Here is an 18,571-nt window from a genome sequence, read left to right as displayed (position 1 = left end):
AGTGTGTGGATCTATCTGCCAAGATAAACTGACCCCGAGTAGGTGGGGAGAGGGGACGGAGGGAGAGAGTCCCCCGGTCTGATCAGCACTAAGGAATCAGAGAGACATAAAAGGCAAGTGAAGCGAACAACAATTAAAAAAAAAAAATTCCCCCCGCACACAACAATACAATCTATTTAAACTGGAGCTCATACTTTTCATACCAATGGTATGACTTTTCTGGAGTCCCTCTTCTGATTCCTGAACTCCGGGGCTGGCAGCTTGCAAAGGGGAAGCAGACGGCTGCGCGCCGCACGGGCAGGTTTACCAAAGGTCCCTCTCTAATGGGTATTTTCTTTTTCTTAGCCCTGCCCCTGAATTGTCAGACGGCGTCTGCCTCTGAAGTTAGCAGTGATTTCCTCTAGAGCCCGGCCTTATCTCCGGCTGCACGTTGCCTGGTGGTGACTAATGACACAATAACATTGTCTGGGGGCTGGAATAAAATCGGAGCTGTTTACCCCCACTCTATAGGGGTTCAATATAAAAAGCCGGCCGAGAGCTGTCCAGGCCAGACGCGCTCCTGCCTCCGCGCTGGGACCGGCGCCTCCAGGGTCCGCGCGCCGCCGCCGTCGCCGCCGCCGCCGCGTGCGTCCTGGAACCGCTCGCTCTGCCTCTCTGCAGGGCAGAGACTTCTTTTTTTTTCTCCCCGTTAAACCGCAATCAGGTCGAAGTACCATTTTGAGATCCGGAGAACCCGAAGCGCTTGGAAAGAACTGAAGCTGATTTTTTCTTTTTCCTGCACTTTTTCTTTTTTTTATTCCCTTCGAGTTTGGTTTGCAGGGGGAAGGATTTTGAACCCTTCCTTTAATCTGCCCCCACCCCAGAATGGATTATTTCCCCATGATTTTTGCTCTGCTGTTTGTGGCTTTCCAAGGAGCTCCAGAAGCAGGTAGGCACGGTGACTTGTAAAATCCTTGAATGCTGGTCTTTTTTCCCACCTTAATGCTTTTCTTGCTTCTGTTTCTCCCGCTGCGTTTTACAACTGCCGCTCAGAAATCAAGTGCAGGGGAGTTAGTGCTCAGAGCTGCTGAAGTTTTCTAGAGGTGGGGGCGGGGGGGAATCCTCTGTGGCAGACCATTGCTCCTCTAGCATTAAAGTGAGATGATTATTATTGCCTAGTGTGTTTCTTGGCTTTTAAAAATATGACTTAAAGACAAGATGTAATTTAAATGTGTGTCTGCAATCTTTCTGTTCAGACAGGTAAAAGGACATATAGGTATTTATATCTTATTCAAATACTGTTTTAATAGTGTGTTAATGTGTAAAATATTCATACTTTTCAACTCAGAGCCAAGGAATTTTATTCAAGTCATTCAAGCAGTTTATGCACACTGAAATCACCTGCAGAACAGTCTGGGGAAAAAAACCCTCCAGGCGGTTTCAGGGCGAAGCAGATGTTTTCTTTAAAATTTGTCATTATTGACTTTGGGTTTCTTTTGGCAGCTTTTTGGCACTCACAACAGTGTGAGCTCCATTTCCAGCGTTATTCACCTGTCCTGGGAGGGGAGCTAGAATAAATCTCGGCTACCAAGGGATTTAGATAGTGTGTGAGCATCTGCCCGTTTCTCTCTTTCTAGGGTCAATGCACTTTTTTTGTCTTTTTGTGACCCCGACTGAAGAGAAAAGGATGTCAAGGGAATGAAAATCCTGGAATGTGTCTGATCATTTGAAATGTACAAAATTGGGCAGATAAGCTGCAGGGCTAACTTGTCAGTAAGAGGAGGCAAGGCTGCTGTGAGGAAGGGGGAGCTGGTAGATCCCACGCACGCCCTCCTGATCCCAGGATTCAGAATCCAAAGCCCACAGAACCTTGTCTGGGTTCCGAGAGCGGCTGCTTTTTCAATCCGGGGTTCGCCTGTTCAGCTGACTTCTCTCTTTCCAATCACCTCCCCAAAGCTCTGGATTTCCACCCAAGTTCTAGAGGTGCCGCTCTTCTGAGCTACTCCCTGCCTTAACACAAGGTGGGAAGCAGTGGGTACTGAATGGAAGGTCATCCCGCCTGGGGAAGTGGCTTGGAGTCTAGGGAAAGACAGTATGACTGACTTAGTTTGAGGCTCTTTTGGCCATCAGCCCATTTTAAGCCACGGTAGGCTACGCGCGGTTCCGTGTAGAAGCCAAGCTAAATGTCCCATAAGCAGTGTTTCTAAGTATTTCCTTGAAGGCCACGTCCTTCGTGGCGCTGGTAAGTCCCTTTTCAGGCGGTTGTTTCCCCTGCACGTGTTTAATCTCTCTGAAGGCAGAGAAGCCAGTGGCGACACAGGTGAAGTCATGTTAAGGAGGGAGGGGAAAAAAAAATCATCCTTTTTCCTCTGTGTTTCTTGCTGGAGGCTGGCGGTGTGCTTCATCTGCTTTTCCCTGCTCTGCTGGCTCTGGCACCCAGGCCGTGGCCTGTGTGCCTCGGGACCTCGGAGCAGACACCTCCCTCTGACCTGCTGTCTCTCTCTCCCCAGCAGTCCTGGGCACCGAGCTCAGCACGGGAGCGGAGAGTGGCGGGGAGAGGCCGGTTCCCACCACGCCCTGGAGACCCCGCAGGTCCAAGCGCTGCTCCTGCTCGTCCCTGATGGATAAAGAGTGTGTCTACTTCTGCCACCTGGACATCATCTGGGTCAACACTCCAGAGTGAGTCTCTAGAGGGCATCCTTACGCTAGGCTTTCTCCCCTCTGGCTCCACGGGAGACAGGAGCCCCAGTTTCTCTGGTTATTGTCTGGCGTGGTCTCTGAAGGTAGCACAGCTGACCACAGGAAAGTGCCTCTGTGGGCAAAACACCCCTCCAGAGGGTGTCATGCATCTCGGGGGTTGGGGGGAACATCTTTGTATTAGGCCTAGAGGTGAATGTTCTCGAATTCCCTGGGTTTGAAGAAGCCACTGCTGAGGTCATCTGTGGGTTAGTCTAACCTGTGCTTCTCATGGGAGCGTAGAGACTTGAGAGGCAGAAGTGATGACAGAGACTTACAGGCTGTCTCCCCATTTTACTTTTGGAAAAAACTAAGACCCAGATTGTTGAAGTCATTTGCAAGGTTGAGTTTGTGTGGAGCGAGACCTGGAACTTGAGTGTCTCGACTCCTTTGTCCTTGCCCTTTGGAAAAGCCAGTTTCATGACGGCAGGAGGAACACCTTGATCAGATTTCTCTTCTGCCTCCAGAGTGAAGAGAGCAGTTTCTCCCCTTACTCCCTGCAAAATAATTCATTCACCAGAAAGAACTGTAAACAAAAACACACTGATTGTACCTGCAGAGTCCCGTTATAGCGAGGATGACCAAAATCCAAACAAAATCAAATCAAACCAAACAAAAACCATGGCAGGCCTAATATTTAGTAAGGTGATACTTCTAAGGGGAGGACTTTACTCCTTGGGTGAGAATCATAATGAACACATTGGAAATTACTGGAGAGCCTTCTGGCAAAGAGTCCTCTATAGCCACATGATAATCACCAAAATCCCCGGAGGTGTGCAGATATGGCATGAACCACGCTCCAGGTAGTGTGTTTCCTCCAGCCTCCCTGGGGGCCCCTTTTAGCATATCCATGTATCACTTGAGTTGAAAAATCAGTTTTCAAAATCATGTGAGTCATGGTTTTGCATGGAAGTCCCCCACCTCCCAAGAGCTGTTAACTAAGTAGAGAGAAAAGGAAGAAAATATGAAACAGATACCAAAGCAGAAATGTCATAGTTTTGGCCAAAAAGCAAGGCTGCTGTGTCAAGAAGAAACTGAACTGTGTCCAGAGTTGACACGGAATGTCATTGACTTACAGAAAGTGATTTTCTCCCGGGTGGGTCCACACCCTCAGGGCCATTGATGGGCACGTGGTCCTGACTGTTACCACTTTTGACTCTAAATTTCACTACCAAATGCTGTGGCAGGCTCTCCTTCTGTCTTAATGGAAGGCGGTTGCCCCCAGAGAATGCAGCCTTTGGAGAGGATTAATTATGCTCATATCTTCTGTTTCTCTCTTTCCATAATAGGCACGTTGTTCCATATGGACTCGGAAGCCCTTCTAGGTCCAAGCGCTCCTTAAAGGACTTCTTTCCTACAAAGGCGACAGTCCACAGGAAGAGATGCCAGTGTGCTAGCCAGACAGACAAGAAATGTCAGAATTTTTGCCAAGCAGGAAAAGAGCTCAAGTGAGTAGAAACACCTTTGTTTTTGATCAGCTTTTTGGCCTCCTGACCTTCTTCCTCTCGTGATGCTCTCTTCTTGTTTTGAAGAAAGCAACAGAGACACTGAGAACAACCAGGGTTCCTGTTGCTGAAATGTCCTCCCTGTATTTTGGCAGGGACCAAGACTCCATGGAGAAAGCCTGGGACAACCGAAAGAGAGGAAAAGACTGTCCTAAGCTAGGAGAGAAGTGTCTTCAGCAGCAGCTCGTGGTCGGAAGGAAAACAAGAAGGTAAGACTCTTATAAACAGCTGGTCCCCTTCACCTATAAACAGTCTCCAGTCCTTCTTACCTCCGTGGGAAAAAGGCTTACAAGACAATATGAAGGGAAGGGAGGAAAGAGAAATCTCTGTGTTCTCTAAACTTAAAAGAGCCAAAGAATCCTTCTCAAAAGTTTTTTGATGTAATGGAAACTAACACCAAATAATAATAATTCCCAAGTTGGTTCAGAAACAGTGGTTTACATAATTCAGTGTGCTGCCCTTTGGCACACACACCACTCATCCAAACAAAAATCTGTTTAGGGACACCTCTGTCATTTGGTCACATCTAGTTTTTGCATCTCTGAGTCAATATATTTACAGCTTTCCCTGAGAAATTAAACATCATTTCAGGGAAATTTTATTTTTTTTTTAAATCATGTATAATCAACTTCTTCAAAAACATAGCAGTTATTCAAATGGCCAAAGGGAAACTAAAGTCATTAAGTAGGGTTGGTGAGAGTTAGAACATGTCATTTCTCAGGTTTATTTATTTACTTTTTTAATAGGGAAATGCATTCAATGGAGACTCAATTTCATTCTCAACAGCTTTCTTATTTTTTGATCAGTCATGAGCTGGGATCTGGATCAGTAACACCCCAGGGTTGCTCTGAGGGGCTCTGTAGTGATAAACCTTCCACAACCTAAGCATCTTGAAATTTACAAGCTGCGGGGAGGAGTCCTGCTTTCAGATCTGTCCTGTGGTCTATGATTCCCTGTCATGGTCAGAGGCACTTTTTCCTAGAAATCCAGTGGCAAGAAGTTCTAGGATCCAAGTGTTCTGAGCACAGGCCAGGAGGTCATGGACGACTTCTGAGTTGTTTACTACTGTCTGGGGCCAAGCTCAGCGCTTCCCATGTGACCTTGAAGTCTCCGTGTTTATGAACTCAGGCCACTAGTGCTCCTCCAGGCTTCCCTGGTAGCTCAGCTGGTAAAGAATCTGCCTGCCATGCAGGAGACCCGGGTTCGATTCCTGGGTTGGGAAGATCCCCTGGAGAAGGGATAGGCTACCCACTCTGTATTCTTGGGCTTCCCTGGTGGTTCAGCTGGTAAAGAATCCACCTGCAATGTGAGAGATCTGGGTTCAACTCCTGGGTCGGGAAGATCCCCTGGAGAAGGGCATGGCTACCCACTCCACTGTTCTTGCCTGGAGAATCCCCATGGACAGAGGAGCCTGGAGGGCTACAGTCCACAGGGTCGCAAAGAGTCGGACATGACTGAGCACAGCACAGTGCTTCTCCAGACGGCAATTTTATGTAAACCACCATTTCTGAACTGACTTGGAAATTATTATTTTTTTCTATTAGTTTCCATTACATCAACTATTAAATCAATGTTACTGTTCTTCCCACCCAAAGAAAACATTAAGCCTGCAAAAACGATAGTTTTTAATTGCCATAAGACATTTGCTTTGGGTCCTGCCTGTAGGCCTTCTTGTTTCGAATTCCTTTTCCCCTCGAAGCCCACTTCAATTCCTTATGTGATTGAGAATTTGAAACCTTTGCTGAGTAACTGTCTCCGTACAATCCCACCAGAGTTGGAACAGTGCTTGGAATAGGGCTAAAAAAGAGAAGAAAGTATCTCTAGTCCACCTTAAAATTGTGCTTTAAAATTTCTTTAACTCCCAGCCCCTGTAGATATGACCGCATCACCCCTCTCCTTGCTCACCGAACCCTGCCTTACCCTAGGCAGCAGAGGCAGTTTATTTTCATTTGAGGTTAGTAGAGGAGCACGCGGTCATGGTTGAGGGTGAAAGTTGAGGATCCAGATTTAGATTTGTTTGGGCCAGATTCTAATTTTAGATGTTTCTTTTGCCCAAGAATAATTTTTTCTAAAAAAAAATTTGTTTTCTCTTGTCTGGTTTTAATAGGTTGGAGGCCATCAGCAACAGCATCAAAACATCTTTTCGTGTTGCCAAGCTGAAAGCCCAGCTCTATAGAGATAAGAAAGTGATCTACAACCGTGCTCACTGAGGGCAGGTTTTTGGGGCCTGTCTGAAGCTCTTCATCCACGGAGAGCCCTGGGCCTGACTCTGTGCGCTGCCCACGCGGCTGGGATCGAGGCAAATGCATCCTGCCTGGTCAGACGGTTTCTTGTTCCAGACTGGCAGGGAACCAGCGCCCTGGGTGCAAGCATTCCAGGAAAGGTTAAGGAGTGCCCCCAGCCAGTCTTGTCTCCATCCGAGCTGACTGTTTTCATCCGTCTCTCCTCCATGGGGGTGGCAATGGGCCTCGAAAAGAAGGCAAAGAGACCCAGTGGCCTGCAAACTGGAGGAGGCGAGGAGATTCCACTTGTGGGCGGAGTTCCCAAGAGGGTCCGAAGGGAGTGTTTGTGTCTCACTCAGGCGCCTGGCACATTTCAGGGAGAAACTCCAAAGCCCCGTGAAGATTTTTCTAAGGAATGCACAAATTGAAAACACTCGAAGGACAAACACTCGAGTAAAAATGAAAAAAAAGACTTGTTTTTCTAATTTGTAAAATGCAAAACTGAGAGAAACTGTTACTACTGAAAATCAGAATGAGTTTCATGCATAGGAGACTACCTCATCCGTATTGCACTCTGACAAAGCATTTCCCACCTTTAATTATTGCCTCCCCAAACTCTTCCCCTGCAAAAGCACCCCATCCTAATTCCTAGCCTCGTGGAAGTCTGTCTAATGCATCAATAGTAGATATAACGTTTTCATGGTCATCTACTAGCTCTGTTCCCTAAGGAAAAATGAAAAGATCAATTGAATCAGGAGTTTCCCTTACTTACCTTGATTTTTGGAAACACAATGGTATAGGGTTGTTGTGGAGAGATATTGAAGGGTAAACATTGGTGATGCTTTAAAGCAGTAAAATTATTTTCCTTTATTGGCTCATGGAAGAGGTTGGATTACATTTTGATGTACTTATATTTTTATAGATATTTATATTCAAACAGTTTATTCCTTATATTTACCATGTTAAATATATGTTTGGGCAGGCCATATTGGTCTATGTATTTTTTTAAATGTATTTCTGAATGAAATTGAAAAAATGCTTTGTTTTGCCTGTCAAGGTAATGACCTTAGAAAATAAATATTTTGTTTCCCTACTGTACTAATTCTGAATCATCTCTGAAATTTCTGAGAGGTGAGCCACAGTGGTAAGATTCAAAAAGGGGAATGATTAAAGATGGTTTCTTGGAAAGGTGACAATCAGAAGAAAAAAGGATCTTCGCTAACGACAACAAGAATTTGATTTATATCTTAAAAGTTGCTTTTAGATTGCATTTGTGAAGCTGTTCAGTTGTGTCCGACTCTTTGTGACCCCATGGACTGTAGCCTACTAGGCTCTTCTGTCCATGGAATTTTCCAGGCAAGAGTACTGGGTTGCCATTGCATTTAGCTAAACACAAAACAAAAATTCGGCTTTCACACCTCTGTCTTTTCCTACATAGCCGCTCTCTGCTTCCTCGCACCTGCAGGCTCTCCAGGGACTTCATCCATTAACTTGGCTTGGCCTGCTAGGATCCAGCAGTTTAAGCTGATGGTGTGGTGAGAGGTGCTTTCTCCATGTTAATAAACTAAAGGAAGTGATAGCAAGGCCACCTCCCTGAAGGTACCTAATTACACACATTCCACACCAGAGTTGCTTTGGGAAAATGGCCTGCTCAGAGCGAGTCAGGGCTCCCAGTGGCTTTTTTATTTGCTCAGATTAAGAAGCTTGTTTATTGAGGAACACCAAGTACTTTTGCTCTTTCCCGGTAGCCCAGCGCTGGACACACGCCCATGGAGGCAGAGATGCCAAATGCTGATTCTGGGCCCCTCCTGCTTCTCATTCCCTCCCTTCTCTCCACTTTGCCTTGGCTGACCTGCCAACCCAGTGGGGAGAATAGCTTTGCAGATGCTAGTTGCCCACAGAAGCCCATGTGAGCTTGATCCGCTTCTGAGAATCTTCACCGCTTTTCTCTAGCAGGGTCTGAAAGAATGCCCGTGTTGGTGTTTGCTGTTTTAGTTGCTCAGTCGTATCCGACGCTTTTGCAACCCCATGGCCTGTAGCCCATCAGGCTCCTCTGTCCATGGGATTTCCCAGGCAAGGATGTTGAAGTGGGTTGCAATTTCCTCCTCCAGGGGATCTTTCTGACCCAGAGATCAAACTCGAGTCTCCTGCTTGGAAAGCAGATTCTTTACCACTGAGTCACCTGGGAAGCCTGAAGGAATGCCTGGTTTTTCCTCAAATAACAGCTCACGGGAGTTACTATTCTTCAACAGTGGCACGTCTGAAGGATGTTCAGTAACAGTCTTCAGGTAGGCAGAGCCAGTGCCCTGGGCAGGGTTTCCATCTTTGCAGGCATCGCTTTTCATCTTTCACTGTTTTGTTTTTAGGAGACAGTCCGGTGGCTTTGGGTCTCCCCAGATGGCTCAGTGGTAAAGAATCTGCCTGTGATGCAGGAGACATGGGTCTGATCCCTGGGTTGGGAACGTACCCCGGAGAACAAAATGTTCTCCAGGGAACATACCCTGGAGAAGGACAGAAGAGCCTAGCGGGCGACAGTCCATGAGGTCACTAAGAGCAGGACATGACTGAGCTTGCACTCAGGCACTGCTGTCTTTGGGGGGATTGCTTATAGAGTTCACTTTATCTCGCACAGTGTCTCGGCCTGTGGTTCTCAAGAGGATAGTGAAGTTTTGCCCACAATGACAAGGGCCTTGGCCTGAACTTAGCCCCTGCTTAATCCTGAACAGCCCTTCCATCCCCTGGCATTGTGAATTTTCTCATCTGTGCACTGAAGAAAACGAGGAACTCCTCTAATAGCCATAAGAGCAAGCCGGAGATCACACGAAGTGGAGGTGATGGGCAATAGTGAAGATCCAAGCTCGGAGAACGTGGATCTAAGATATTTAAGAGGGAGTTGCCGTGGGAAGAAGCCACTGAGCAAAAGTAAAACACAGGAAGCAGCAGAGATAAGATTTTTTTTCCTTCTTTCTTAAAAAAAATTATTATTCAGACTCTTAAATCCTCTTTCTCCATGCTTCCTGCCTCAGTAACCTGCAAGAGAAGTTAAAAAAAAAAAAAAAAAAAGCATGAAGCAGCGCTCTTAGGGCATGAGAGTCAGTAGTAAAATAAACTGGAAGGTTTTTAGGAAGTCAATATTTTTGGAGTATTTAGAGGAAAGGTTGAATATTACTCAAGGGCCATGCCAGCTCAAAGGTGAACTCACAGGATGGTCGGCCATACTTCTTGCTGTTTTTCCAGTAAATGCATGAGTTCTAGAAGCCCACTTAAGATTTCTCTCTTCACGTTTATGTCTCTCTTCATGATCAGGAGCGGGCAGAGCTTTGATCTCAGGGCTCCAAGGGCCAGGGGATCCTGGGTGGGGAGAAGCGGCCTTTGGTGGAGTGAGAGGCATCTGTTACTACACTTCATTCTCACTCCAGGGATGGGCTTCTTGCGTGATGGAAACCGTTGCCCTTTCTCCTGCCCGCGCTTCCCTGAAATGCTCAGGGTATTAGACTAACTAACTAGAGTTTTTACAACCACTGGTATCATACTAAGCAGGAGTTCTCTCAGGAAAGAAAGAGCAATCTTCGGTTTTACCGGATGAAAAAGCCGAGGCTCAGAGAGGGAAGTGGCTTACCCAAGGTCACACAGCAAGCACCTGTGGAGCCTGAGACCTTGAGCAGGGCTGTATCACTCAGAGATGATTAGAGGTCTGTGGAGACAGAGGCTCAAGCACACCTTATGAGAGGGTTCTAGGTGGTGAAGCAAAATCACTCTTCGTAGAAGCTGTGCCTTCTAGCCTCCCTGGAGAGGCCTGCCAGACCCATTCTTAGTACTCTCTCAGGAGCATCGCTGGGCCCCAGAGCCCCGCTCCGAACATTTCAGTTATATGCTATTTGCTCACTGATTCATCTTCATGACACCCATGCACAGAAGGCAGAAACTCACTGTAATTTACAATGTCCGTCTTCAAATCTGGTGCCATGAGGGCTTCCCTGACAACTTCTAGAAGATCCAACACACAGGAAGAGAGGGCAATGGTGATGAACGTGATGGCAGAGGTGGTGGTGTTGCCTCAAGCCCTGGATGATGGTCAGAGGAAGATCTAGGGCTGATGCCATTGGATAATGAGAACAGAAGGGCCTCAGCTGTGGGGGTCACCAACTGAGGGAAGTGATGCATTCCCAGCCTGGCAGGCAGCGTGCCCTGGGAGGCAGCCCATCCGGACTCTGACATGCCAAGTCTTCTTTCTGCAGCTCATTTTTCTCTTTTATATTCTGAGTCATTCCAAGCCTCCACCCGAAACTGCTGTGGAAGTGTCCAGGGATGAAATGAACAATCATTGGCGTGGCAAAGGCACTGACCAATTGGAACAGACCAGAGCAGAGTCACGGGGCGGCTCCGAGGCTCCAGCAGGCTCCTGGTGGTCTCCAGTTAGGCCAGGTGTTAAACCTCCAAGTGTGGGAAAGTCCAGAAGTCTGGGGAAGCCGAAGGGAGCCAGGATGGAATTTCTAGACTCCTCGCTGTATGGCTATTTACCAGCTATTATGAAAGTAAATATCTCAGCCATAGCCCAGAAGCTACCTAAATGGAAGCAACCTAAATGTCCATCAGCAGATGAATGGATAAGGATGTTGTGGTATGTATATACAATGGAATATTACTCAGCCATTAAGAAGAATGAAATAATGGGGTCTATAGCAATATGGATGGACCTGGAGATTGTCATATTAAGTGAAGTAAGTCAGACAAAGACAAATATCATATACTATCACTTAGATGTGGAATCTGACATAAGGATACAAATGAATTTGTTTACCAAACAGAAACAGAATTACAGACTTAGGGAATGACCAAAGGGGAAACGTGGGGGGAGGGGGTGGAGAAGGATAGACTGGGAGTCCGCAGTGAACATGGACACACTGCTATATTTAAAATAGATAACCAGGGAAGTCTCCTAGTGGCGAAGCGATTGGAATTCCATGCTTCCAGTACAAGGGGCACAGATTCGATACCTGGTCGGGAACTTGCTACATCATCATCCCTCTGGGTCATCCTTTCACTCCCCATGCCCACCTCACTCATACACTGATCTTCTCCGGTATAAATGGAAATAATTGAAGGTGTTCTTGGTCTCCTTGGAGGTTTTTAGCAGGACAGTTTGATGGTGGCCAAAACTGAGGTTTGCCTCACACCAGAACTTGGTAGGGTCCTCGATCTACCAGAATGTCCAGCCTCTTGTACTGGAAGCATGGAGTTCTAATTACTTCACCACTAGGGAAGTTCCCTGGTTATCTCTTTTAAGTATAGCCATGTGTACATGTTCATCCCAGATTCCCAGTCTATCCTTTCCCCCTTCCACCTTTCCCCCTTGGTCATTCTCGAAGTCTGTGGATCTGTTTCTGTTTGGTAAACAAGTTCCTTTGTATCATTATTTCAGATTCTGCACCTAAGTGATAGTATATGATATTTGTCTTTGTCTGACTTGGCACAGGATTGTCAAGAGGAGCTGCTTGTAAGATTGGGTCTTGGCCTCTTGGATTAAGTTTGGACCCAGAAAGGTAGCCAGATAATTTCTCATTAAATCTGAGACACGTCAAATGGAGCTTGGTGATGCTCTTAGCAATGATCACAGCCTGTCATGGGCAAACTGGGAAGTATGATCACCCTAAAACAGGAGAAGCCTTGAAGGAGATTAGAATTTCAGATCCACCTTGATCTCTTAGAGACAACCTGGACCTTGGCCCTGTTTAAGTAGACTTGATGTCTGTATCTCTTTATCTTCAGACCAGGCAGGGGCAGAGAACTTTCACCTTCTCTGGTGCCTCCAACCTTGAGCATAGGTTTTCAGGCACAGTACATCAGTGAATTAATAAATGTACAGATGGGTGACAGGGTTCAGTAAGAGAAAAGCAAAGGTAATAATGAGACTTCAGAAGGTTTATAAGACCCACTTATAGGGATCTCTGGAGCGTGTGTGGCTTAAATATTCTTTTATTCAGGCTCCACTTTAGTGACAATTGCCCCAGTTTGGGGTGGGTCTTTCTATTTCTTTGTGCTCCGGTTCAGCCCGATATTAGCACTCTAGCCACAGCCGCTTCAGTCACCACAGCCGTGGATGCACCGCTAGAAGGAACTTAAAGAATAATCGATGTCACCTCCCCACCTCAAACACTCTCCCATCGCCGCTCACTCTCTGCTTCCTAGAGTACAAAATGTTGTCTACTGACAGTGAGAAGGACCAGATAGAAAGGCAAAGCCGTATTATAATTTCCGAGTTCTTCATTCTTTTTTATAAATATTTTCAAACATAGCCCACGTGTGAGAGAAGAGTGTAATAAAGCCATCATACGCATCATACAGTTTAACAGCCGTCAAACATTTTTCCTTTTTTTAAAGAGCCACTTTATTTTTTGGCCGTGCCAAAAAGAGTCTTTGACGCTGTGCTCAGGCTTTCTCTAGCTGCGGTGAGCAGGGGCTAATCTTCTTGCAGCTTTCTCTAGTTGTGGTGAGCAGGGGCTAATTTCCTGCAGCTTTCTCTAGTTGCAGTGAGCAGGGGCTAACCTTCCTGCAGTGTTTGCGTTTCTTTTTGTGGTGGGTTCTCTGGTTGCAGAGCACGGGCTCCAGGGCTTCAGCGGTTGAAGCACTGAGGTTCGGTAGTTGTGGCTTGGTTGCTCTGCAGCATGTGGTATCTTCCTGGATCAGAGATCAAACCCATGTCCCCTCCATTAGCAGGCAAATTCTTACCTGCTGGACCACCAGGGAAGTCCCAGTTGTCAAAATTTGACTGATACTGTTGAACCTCTACTAAGACTCTGCCCTGCCTTCCTGGATTACTTCGAAACAACCCCAAGTATCACTGCCATCTCATCTATAAATATTTCAGTGAGGAAATGGTGAGTTGAGGGTATAGATAGGCTTTGTTCAACCAAGTCAAATGTGAAATAGCCAAATGGGTATGTGGGTCTGGAACTGAGAGGGAATGAGAAATACATGATCCCAGACCTCAGGGGACCCATGAAGACAAAGGCAGCAAATGTGTGGAATAGCTAATGTTTACACAGCATGCCAAATACTCTTCTGAGAGGTGTGTAGGCATCAATTCATTTCCTTCCTACTATCACAGAATGAGGTAGGCACTTTCATTTGCTCCTCTTTATGGATGAGGAAACTCAGGGACAGATTAAGTAGTAAGCTGTCCAAGGTCAGACAGCAAATTAAGAGGCAGAGCTTGGTATGATAAACTAGTTCACTATGCTTTGTGACTAAGAAGAATTCGGCTATAAAGGCTACACTGTGGGATGAACAAGTCCTAGGTTGATGGAAAAGTGACATCCTAGGGAGAAGACAGGAAGTGTGTAGGTTTCTGGGAAAAGACTAGGAGGATGGGCCTTGAGCCCTTGCCTAAGCAAGAAAGCACTCAAGAGTTTTATAACTCAATCAAAAGTATGGAAGAGTCTCAATAAAATACTTCATCTACAGAGGACTTGATAAGAAGAAGGCAGCCTAAATGTGCTCATGTGGTTGATTCATCACAAAGGCAAGTAAGCAGGTATTTATCTCATCAAGAGGTAATTTATCCTACTAAAATTCAGAAAGGATATTTAATTCAATGATACTAAAAATCTTCCAGCATCATGACCACATTAAGAGAATAAAAATTCTATCTTCCTAAGTGATGTTGATTATTCTACTAAATTATCCTGACAAAATCCATAAGGGATAAGTAATTCAGTGATACTGAAAATCTTTAAAGAATATAACAACAATAAACAGAACTGCAATATACTTAATTTCAAGTGGCATCAAGTGAAATTTGGGGACATGCTTTTAAAAATAAAAATAGACCCACTTGAATACATTTCAACTAAATTTGGAAAATGTAACTAGATTTGTGGCTAATACGATGAAATGATTCCACTAGAAGTCTCTGTACTTAACCAAATGTGGAATTTATTGTATAGCTCAAGTCTTCTGCTAATTCCCTACTGTTTGTCACATGGTCAAAAATGTCCTTTCAACGAGTTAAGAATTCCCGCTTGATCTATGGGGAGGGATCGCTTAACTCCCTGTCAACTTAAATGTCTTCTTCAGGCTTGCAGAATTTGTTATGATGCCATTAGCAATCACCTTGTCGAGGATGTTGCTTACTGGTTTGTTCCCCCCCCCCCCCATAACTGGTTCAAACCAGTCAATGCTAAAGAAAATCAACCCTGGATATTCACTGGAAAAGCTGTTGCTAAACCTGAAGCTCCAATACTCTTGCCACTTGATGCAAAGAGCCAATGCATTGGAAAAGATCCTGATGCTGGGAAAGATTGAAGGCAAAAGGAGAAGGGAACAGCGGAGGATAAGATGCTAGATCGCATCACTGACTCAATGAATATGAATTTGAGCAAAACTCTGAGAGATACTGGAGGACAGAAGAGCCTTGTATGTTGCAGTCCATGGGGGTCACAAAGAGTCGGACACAAATTAGTGACTAAACAACAACAACAATAATCGGCTCATTTTGCTCTGATCAAATGGCCCTTGATGATGCCCCTCAGTTTGTTGAAAGATACGGTGCATGAGGCAGTTAAGGAGACAATTCTATGCAGGCTACTGCAATAAGGAAAATGTTCATTAAGAGAGAGTGTTTCAAGGAAAGGAAGGAGGCTTGGGATTTTACCAAAGCAGGTAAGCAAGGAAGCTGTCCTTGAGTCTTATGGGAATCACGAGAGAGATGGAGATGGTCTTCTCTGAATTGCAGAGAAGGGGTGGAGGGGAATATGAGAGAGGCAGGGCCATTTGAGGTTAGCTATTTCTCAGAATCCTGGAGGGGGACTTCTTGCGCTTTGGAAACACAGGGCTCAGATCAAGTTCAACATTGTTCCCCTTTTTGTTCAAGAAGAACAAGCATCATCATTGAGCATCCAGATAATAATCCTAAACCTTCTGAGTGAAGTGAAGCAAGATCTCAGAGTTTCTCAAGGTGACTTCATGCTGCTACTGTAAAAGCAGCTGAACTGCACAAAAGTGATGACAAAAGTCTGTGGTTTTAGAGTCCTGAAGATCAGACTCCTTAAAACAATGCATGCCAGACACACAAAAAAAGGGAATGTTAATGTAACAAATTGTATTAATCAGCCCAGTGGATTCCAGGAGGTCAGTGGAGGAATATCTTCCAGGTATGCAGTACCGCTAAGTGAGTTTCTTAGCACTCTTGAACTGGGATGTTGATGGTTTTGGTCCTGGCATTTATAGGGCATGCCTGGACCTTTAAATTCCACTAAGTTTGCTGAGTGGTCCAGACAGTGCCTTTTCTAGGGGGGTAGTCAGACCTGTGAATGGTCTTATATGATGGTCAGTCCTTCAAAGTTCACACCAGGCCATTGGGCTTTCAGTCACAGTGCTTCTGCGAGTCCTAGGGAACCATGCCAGAGGGAGTTCGGGTAATGTGATCTTGGTTCTAGCGACACTTGCATTAGGCATCAGAGAGAAAAACTGAGAACATTCGTTTGAAAGATTATAGTCAGACCTTGAAGGAAATTTGAAGGATCAAAAATCTGATAAAGGTTGACTATTTGGGATGGTAACAGGAGTCAGTCCATTTTACAGTCAGGAACCCAACCTGATTTTTCCAGAGTTGGGGAGAAAGTCAACTAACTTTCCACCAGACAAGACAGGATTTGCAGCTGCATCAGCTGTCCACAATTTGAAAAGAGATCTAAAAGACCTCAAAAGCCATGAACAGAGCTAGAATCTGATATCCTGGAAGTTTATGCTAGATAGCAGACTGTTTTCCATTAAAACAGAAAATTTCCCTCTACAGTCACCATACTTTTGATGAAAGAGAAACTCAAAGAAAGATTATTCTTGAGGGCAAAATCAGCCTAATCTCATTAAATTTAGCATACATATTTAGATAGGCATGGCAAGAATGGTGATGTATCACGTAGGCCATTTTAAGTTGCTTTCTGGACTGTTTCATAGGAATTTCAGAATGGGCTTTTATGAAAGTCTTTTGAAGCTAGAGGGTCAAGTCAAGAACTTGCTACCAGGTTTTACCTGGAGTAGCTATAAATTTGGGTAAATTCTTGTCTTCTTCAAGTCTCCTCAATATCCTAAGATTCCTGGTCGGCCATGAAGAGACCTTCTTACTTACCTATGAGGCTGGGAATCTGTAAGCCAGTATCAGACCTATTTGCCCATGAGGGCCTTGTGAATAATGGTTTCATAAAGCCTCCCTTCATTCCTTGAAAGTATCTGGTCATATCTGATTATATGAGTCAAATAGGACACTCCAGGTAAGACCTTGGTTGCATACTTTAAGATTGAAATTATGTCACAGTAACAAGAAGGAGACATTCATGTTGAACATATGCACATACATTGTTATAGGAATAAAAATACTTAGCAGGATTTTTCTGAATTCTGGAAGAATCCAGTAGGGAAAATATATCATGTATAAATGTTTCATTTCAGTTTATGAAAGTCTACTCAATTACCATGAGTTATAGAAAGCTTAAGAGGAAAAAGAAAGGCCTTCACTAATATTAAAAAAAATAGAGTTATTAGAACTATATTCCAACAAAACCACAGTCTTTCCTCATCAGTTCATTCAGTGTTATGTAATTCAGTCTTATTCTGCTCACTCTGGAGTTAGCAGTGTCATAATCCAACTGTTTCTCAACTAGAGTCTAGAAATCCTGATTCATCCCACTGGTATGATCTCCAAGTTGTTAAGCAACACCATTGGAACTCTGGACCCAAAAGCACTTGACATAGTCCTTTTCATGGGTTGTTGTTGTTCAGTGGCTAAATTGTGTCCAACTCTTTGCAACCCCAGTGACTGCAGCACACCAGGCTCCTCTGGCCTCCACGATCTTCCAGAGTTTGCTCAGACTCATGGTCCTTGAGTCAGTGATGCTATCTAACCACTTCCTTCTCTGCCGCTCGCTTCTCCTTTTGCCTTCCATCTTTCCCAGCATCAGGGTCTTTTCCAAAGCATTGGCTCTTCACATCATGTGGCTAAAATATTGGAGCTTCAGCATCAGTCCTCCAATGAATATTCAAGACTGATTTCCTTTAGAATCGATTGTTTTGATCTCCTTGCAATCCAAGGGACTCTCAAGAGTCTTCTCCGGCATCACAATTCGAAAGCATCAGTTCTTCGGTGCTCAGCCTTCTTTATGGTCTAACTCTCACATCCGTATAGGACTATAGGAAAAACCATATCTCTGACTTTATGGACCTTTGTTGACAAAGTGGAATTACTATGGGATTACAGAGTTTAAAACAAACCAAAAAATTACCAGCATATGACAATAGATAATATCTCTGTGGTTAACTTACCACTGATTAATTAAATATTAAAGCTATCTATGACAAACCCACAGCAAACATTATCCTCAATGGTGAAAAATTGAAAGCATTTCCCCTAAAGTCAGGAACAAGACAAGGGTGTCCACTTTCACCGCTACTATTCAACATAGTTCTGGAAGTTTTGGCCACAGCAATCAGAGCAGAAAAAGAAATAAAAGGAATCCAAATTGGAAAAGAAGAAGTAAAACTCTCACTGTTTGCAGATGACATGATCCTCTACATGGAAAACCCTAAAGACTCCACCAGAAAATTACTAGAGCTCATCAATGAATATAGTAAAGTTGCAGGATATAAAATCAACACACAGAAATCCCTTGCATTCCTATACACGAATAATGAGAAAGTAGAAAAAGAAATTAAGGAAACAATTCCATTCACCATTGCAACGAAAAGAATAAAATACTTAGGAATATATCTACCTAAAGAAACTAAAGACCTATATATAGAAAACTATAAAACACTGATGAAAGAAATCAAAGAGGACACTAATAGATGGAGAAATATACCATGTTCATGGATTGGAAGAATCAATATAGTGAAAATGAGTATACTACCCAAAGCAATTTACAAATTCAATGCAATCCCTATCAAGCTACCAGGCACATTTTTCACAGAACTAGAACAAATAATTTCACAATTTGTATGGAAATACAAAAAACCTTGAATAGCCAAAGCAATCTTGAGAAAGAAGAATGGAACTGGAGGAATCAACTTGCCTGACTTCAGGCTCTACTACAAAGCCACAGTCATCAAGACAGTATGGTACTGGCACAAAGACAG

The 18,571-nt window shown here is 44.5% G+C and overlaps 1 protein-coding gene across 2 annotated transcripts; it reads left to right on the top strand.

Moving 5' to 3' along the window:
* The first annotated feature begins 549 nt into the window (after positions 1 to 549).
* EDN1 (endothelin 1) lies at positions 550 to 7,540 on the top strand. 2 transcript variants are annotated; one of them, XM_012100436.4, is made up of 5 exons: positions 550 to 928; positions 2,493 to 2,658; positions 4,005 to 4,163; positions 4,316 to 4,429; positions 6,328 to 7,540. In XM_012100436.4, the coding sequence occupies exons 1-5, from the start codon at positions 865 to 867 to the stop codon at positions 6,428 to 6,430; spliced, it is 606 nt and encodes a 201-aa protein (XP_011955826.2). In that variant the 5' UTR covers positions 550 to 864; the 3' UTR covers positions 6,431 to 7,540.
* Positions 7,541 to 18,571: the final 11,031 nt, after the last annotated feature.

Source organism: Ovis aries, chromosome 20 (assembly GCF_016772045.2).
Source record: "Ovis aries strain OAR_USU_Benz2616 breed Rambouillet chromosome 20, ARS-UI_Ramb_v3.0, whole genome shotgun sequence".
NCBI lineage: Eukaryota > Metazoa > Chordata > Mammalia > Artiodactyla > Bovidae > Ovis > Ovis aries.
This window is presented reverse-complemented; position numbering and strand designations above follow the sequence as displayed.

Excerpts from the sequence above, each read along its gene's own strand:
- EDN1 (XM_012100436.4), top strand. The coding sequence starts at position 865 with ATGGATTATTTCCCCATGATTTTTGCTCTGCTGTTTGTGGCTTTCCAA. Across the intron at positions 2,659-4,004 it reads ATCTGGGTCAACACTCCAGA|GCACGTTGTTCCATATGGAC; the intron begins GTGAGTCTCTAG and ends TTTCCATAATAG. Across the intron at positions 4,430-6,327 it reads GTCGGAAGGAAAACAAGAAG|GTTGGAGGCCATCAGCAACA; the intron begins GTAAGACTCTTA and ends TGGTTTTAATAG.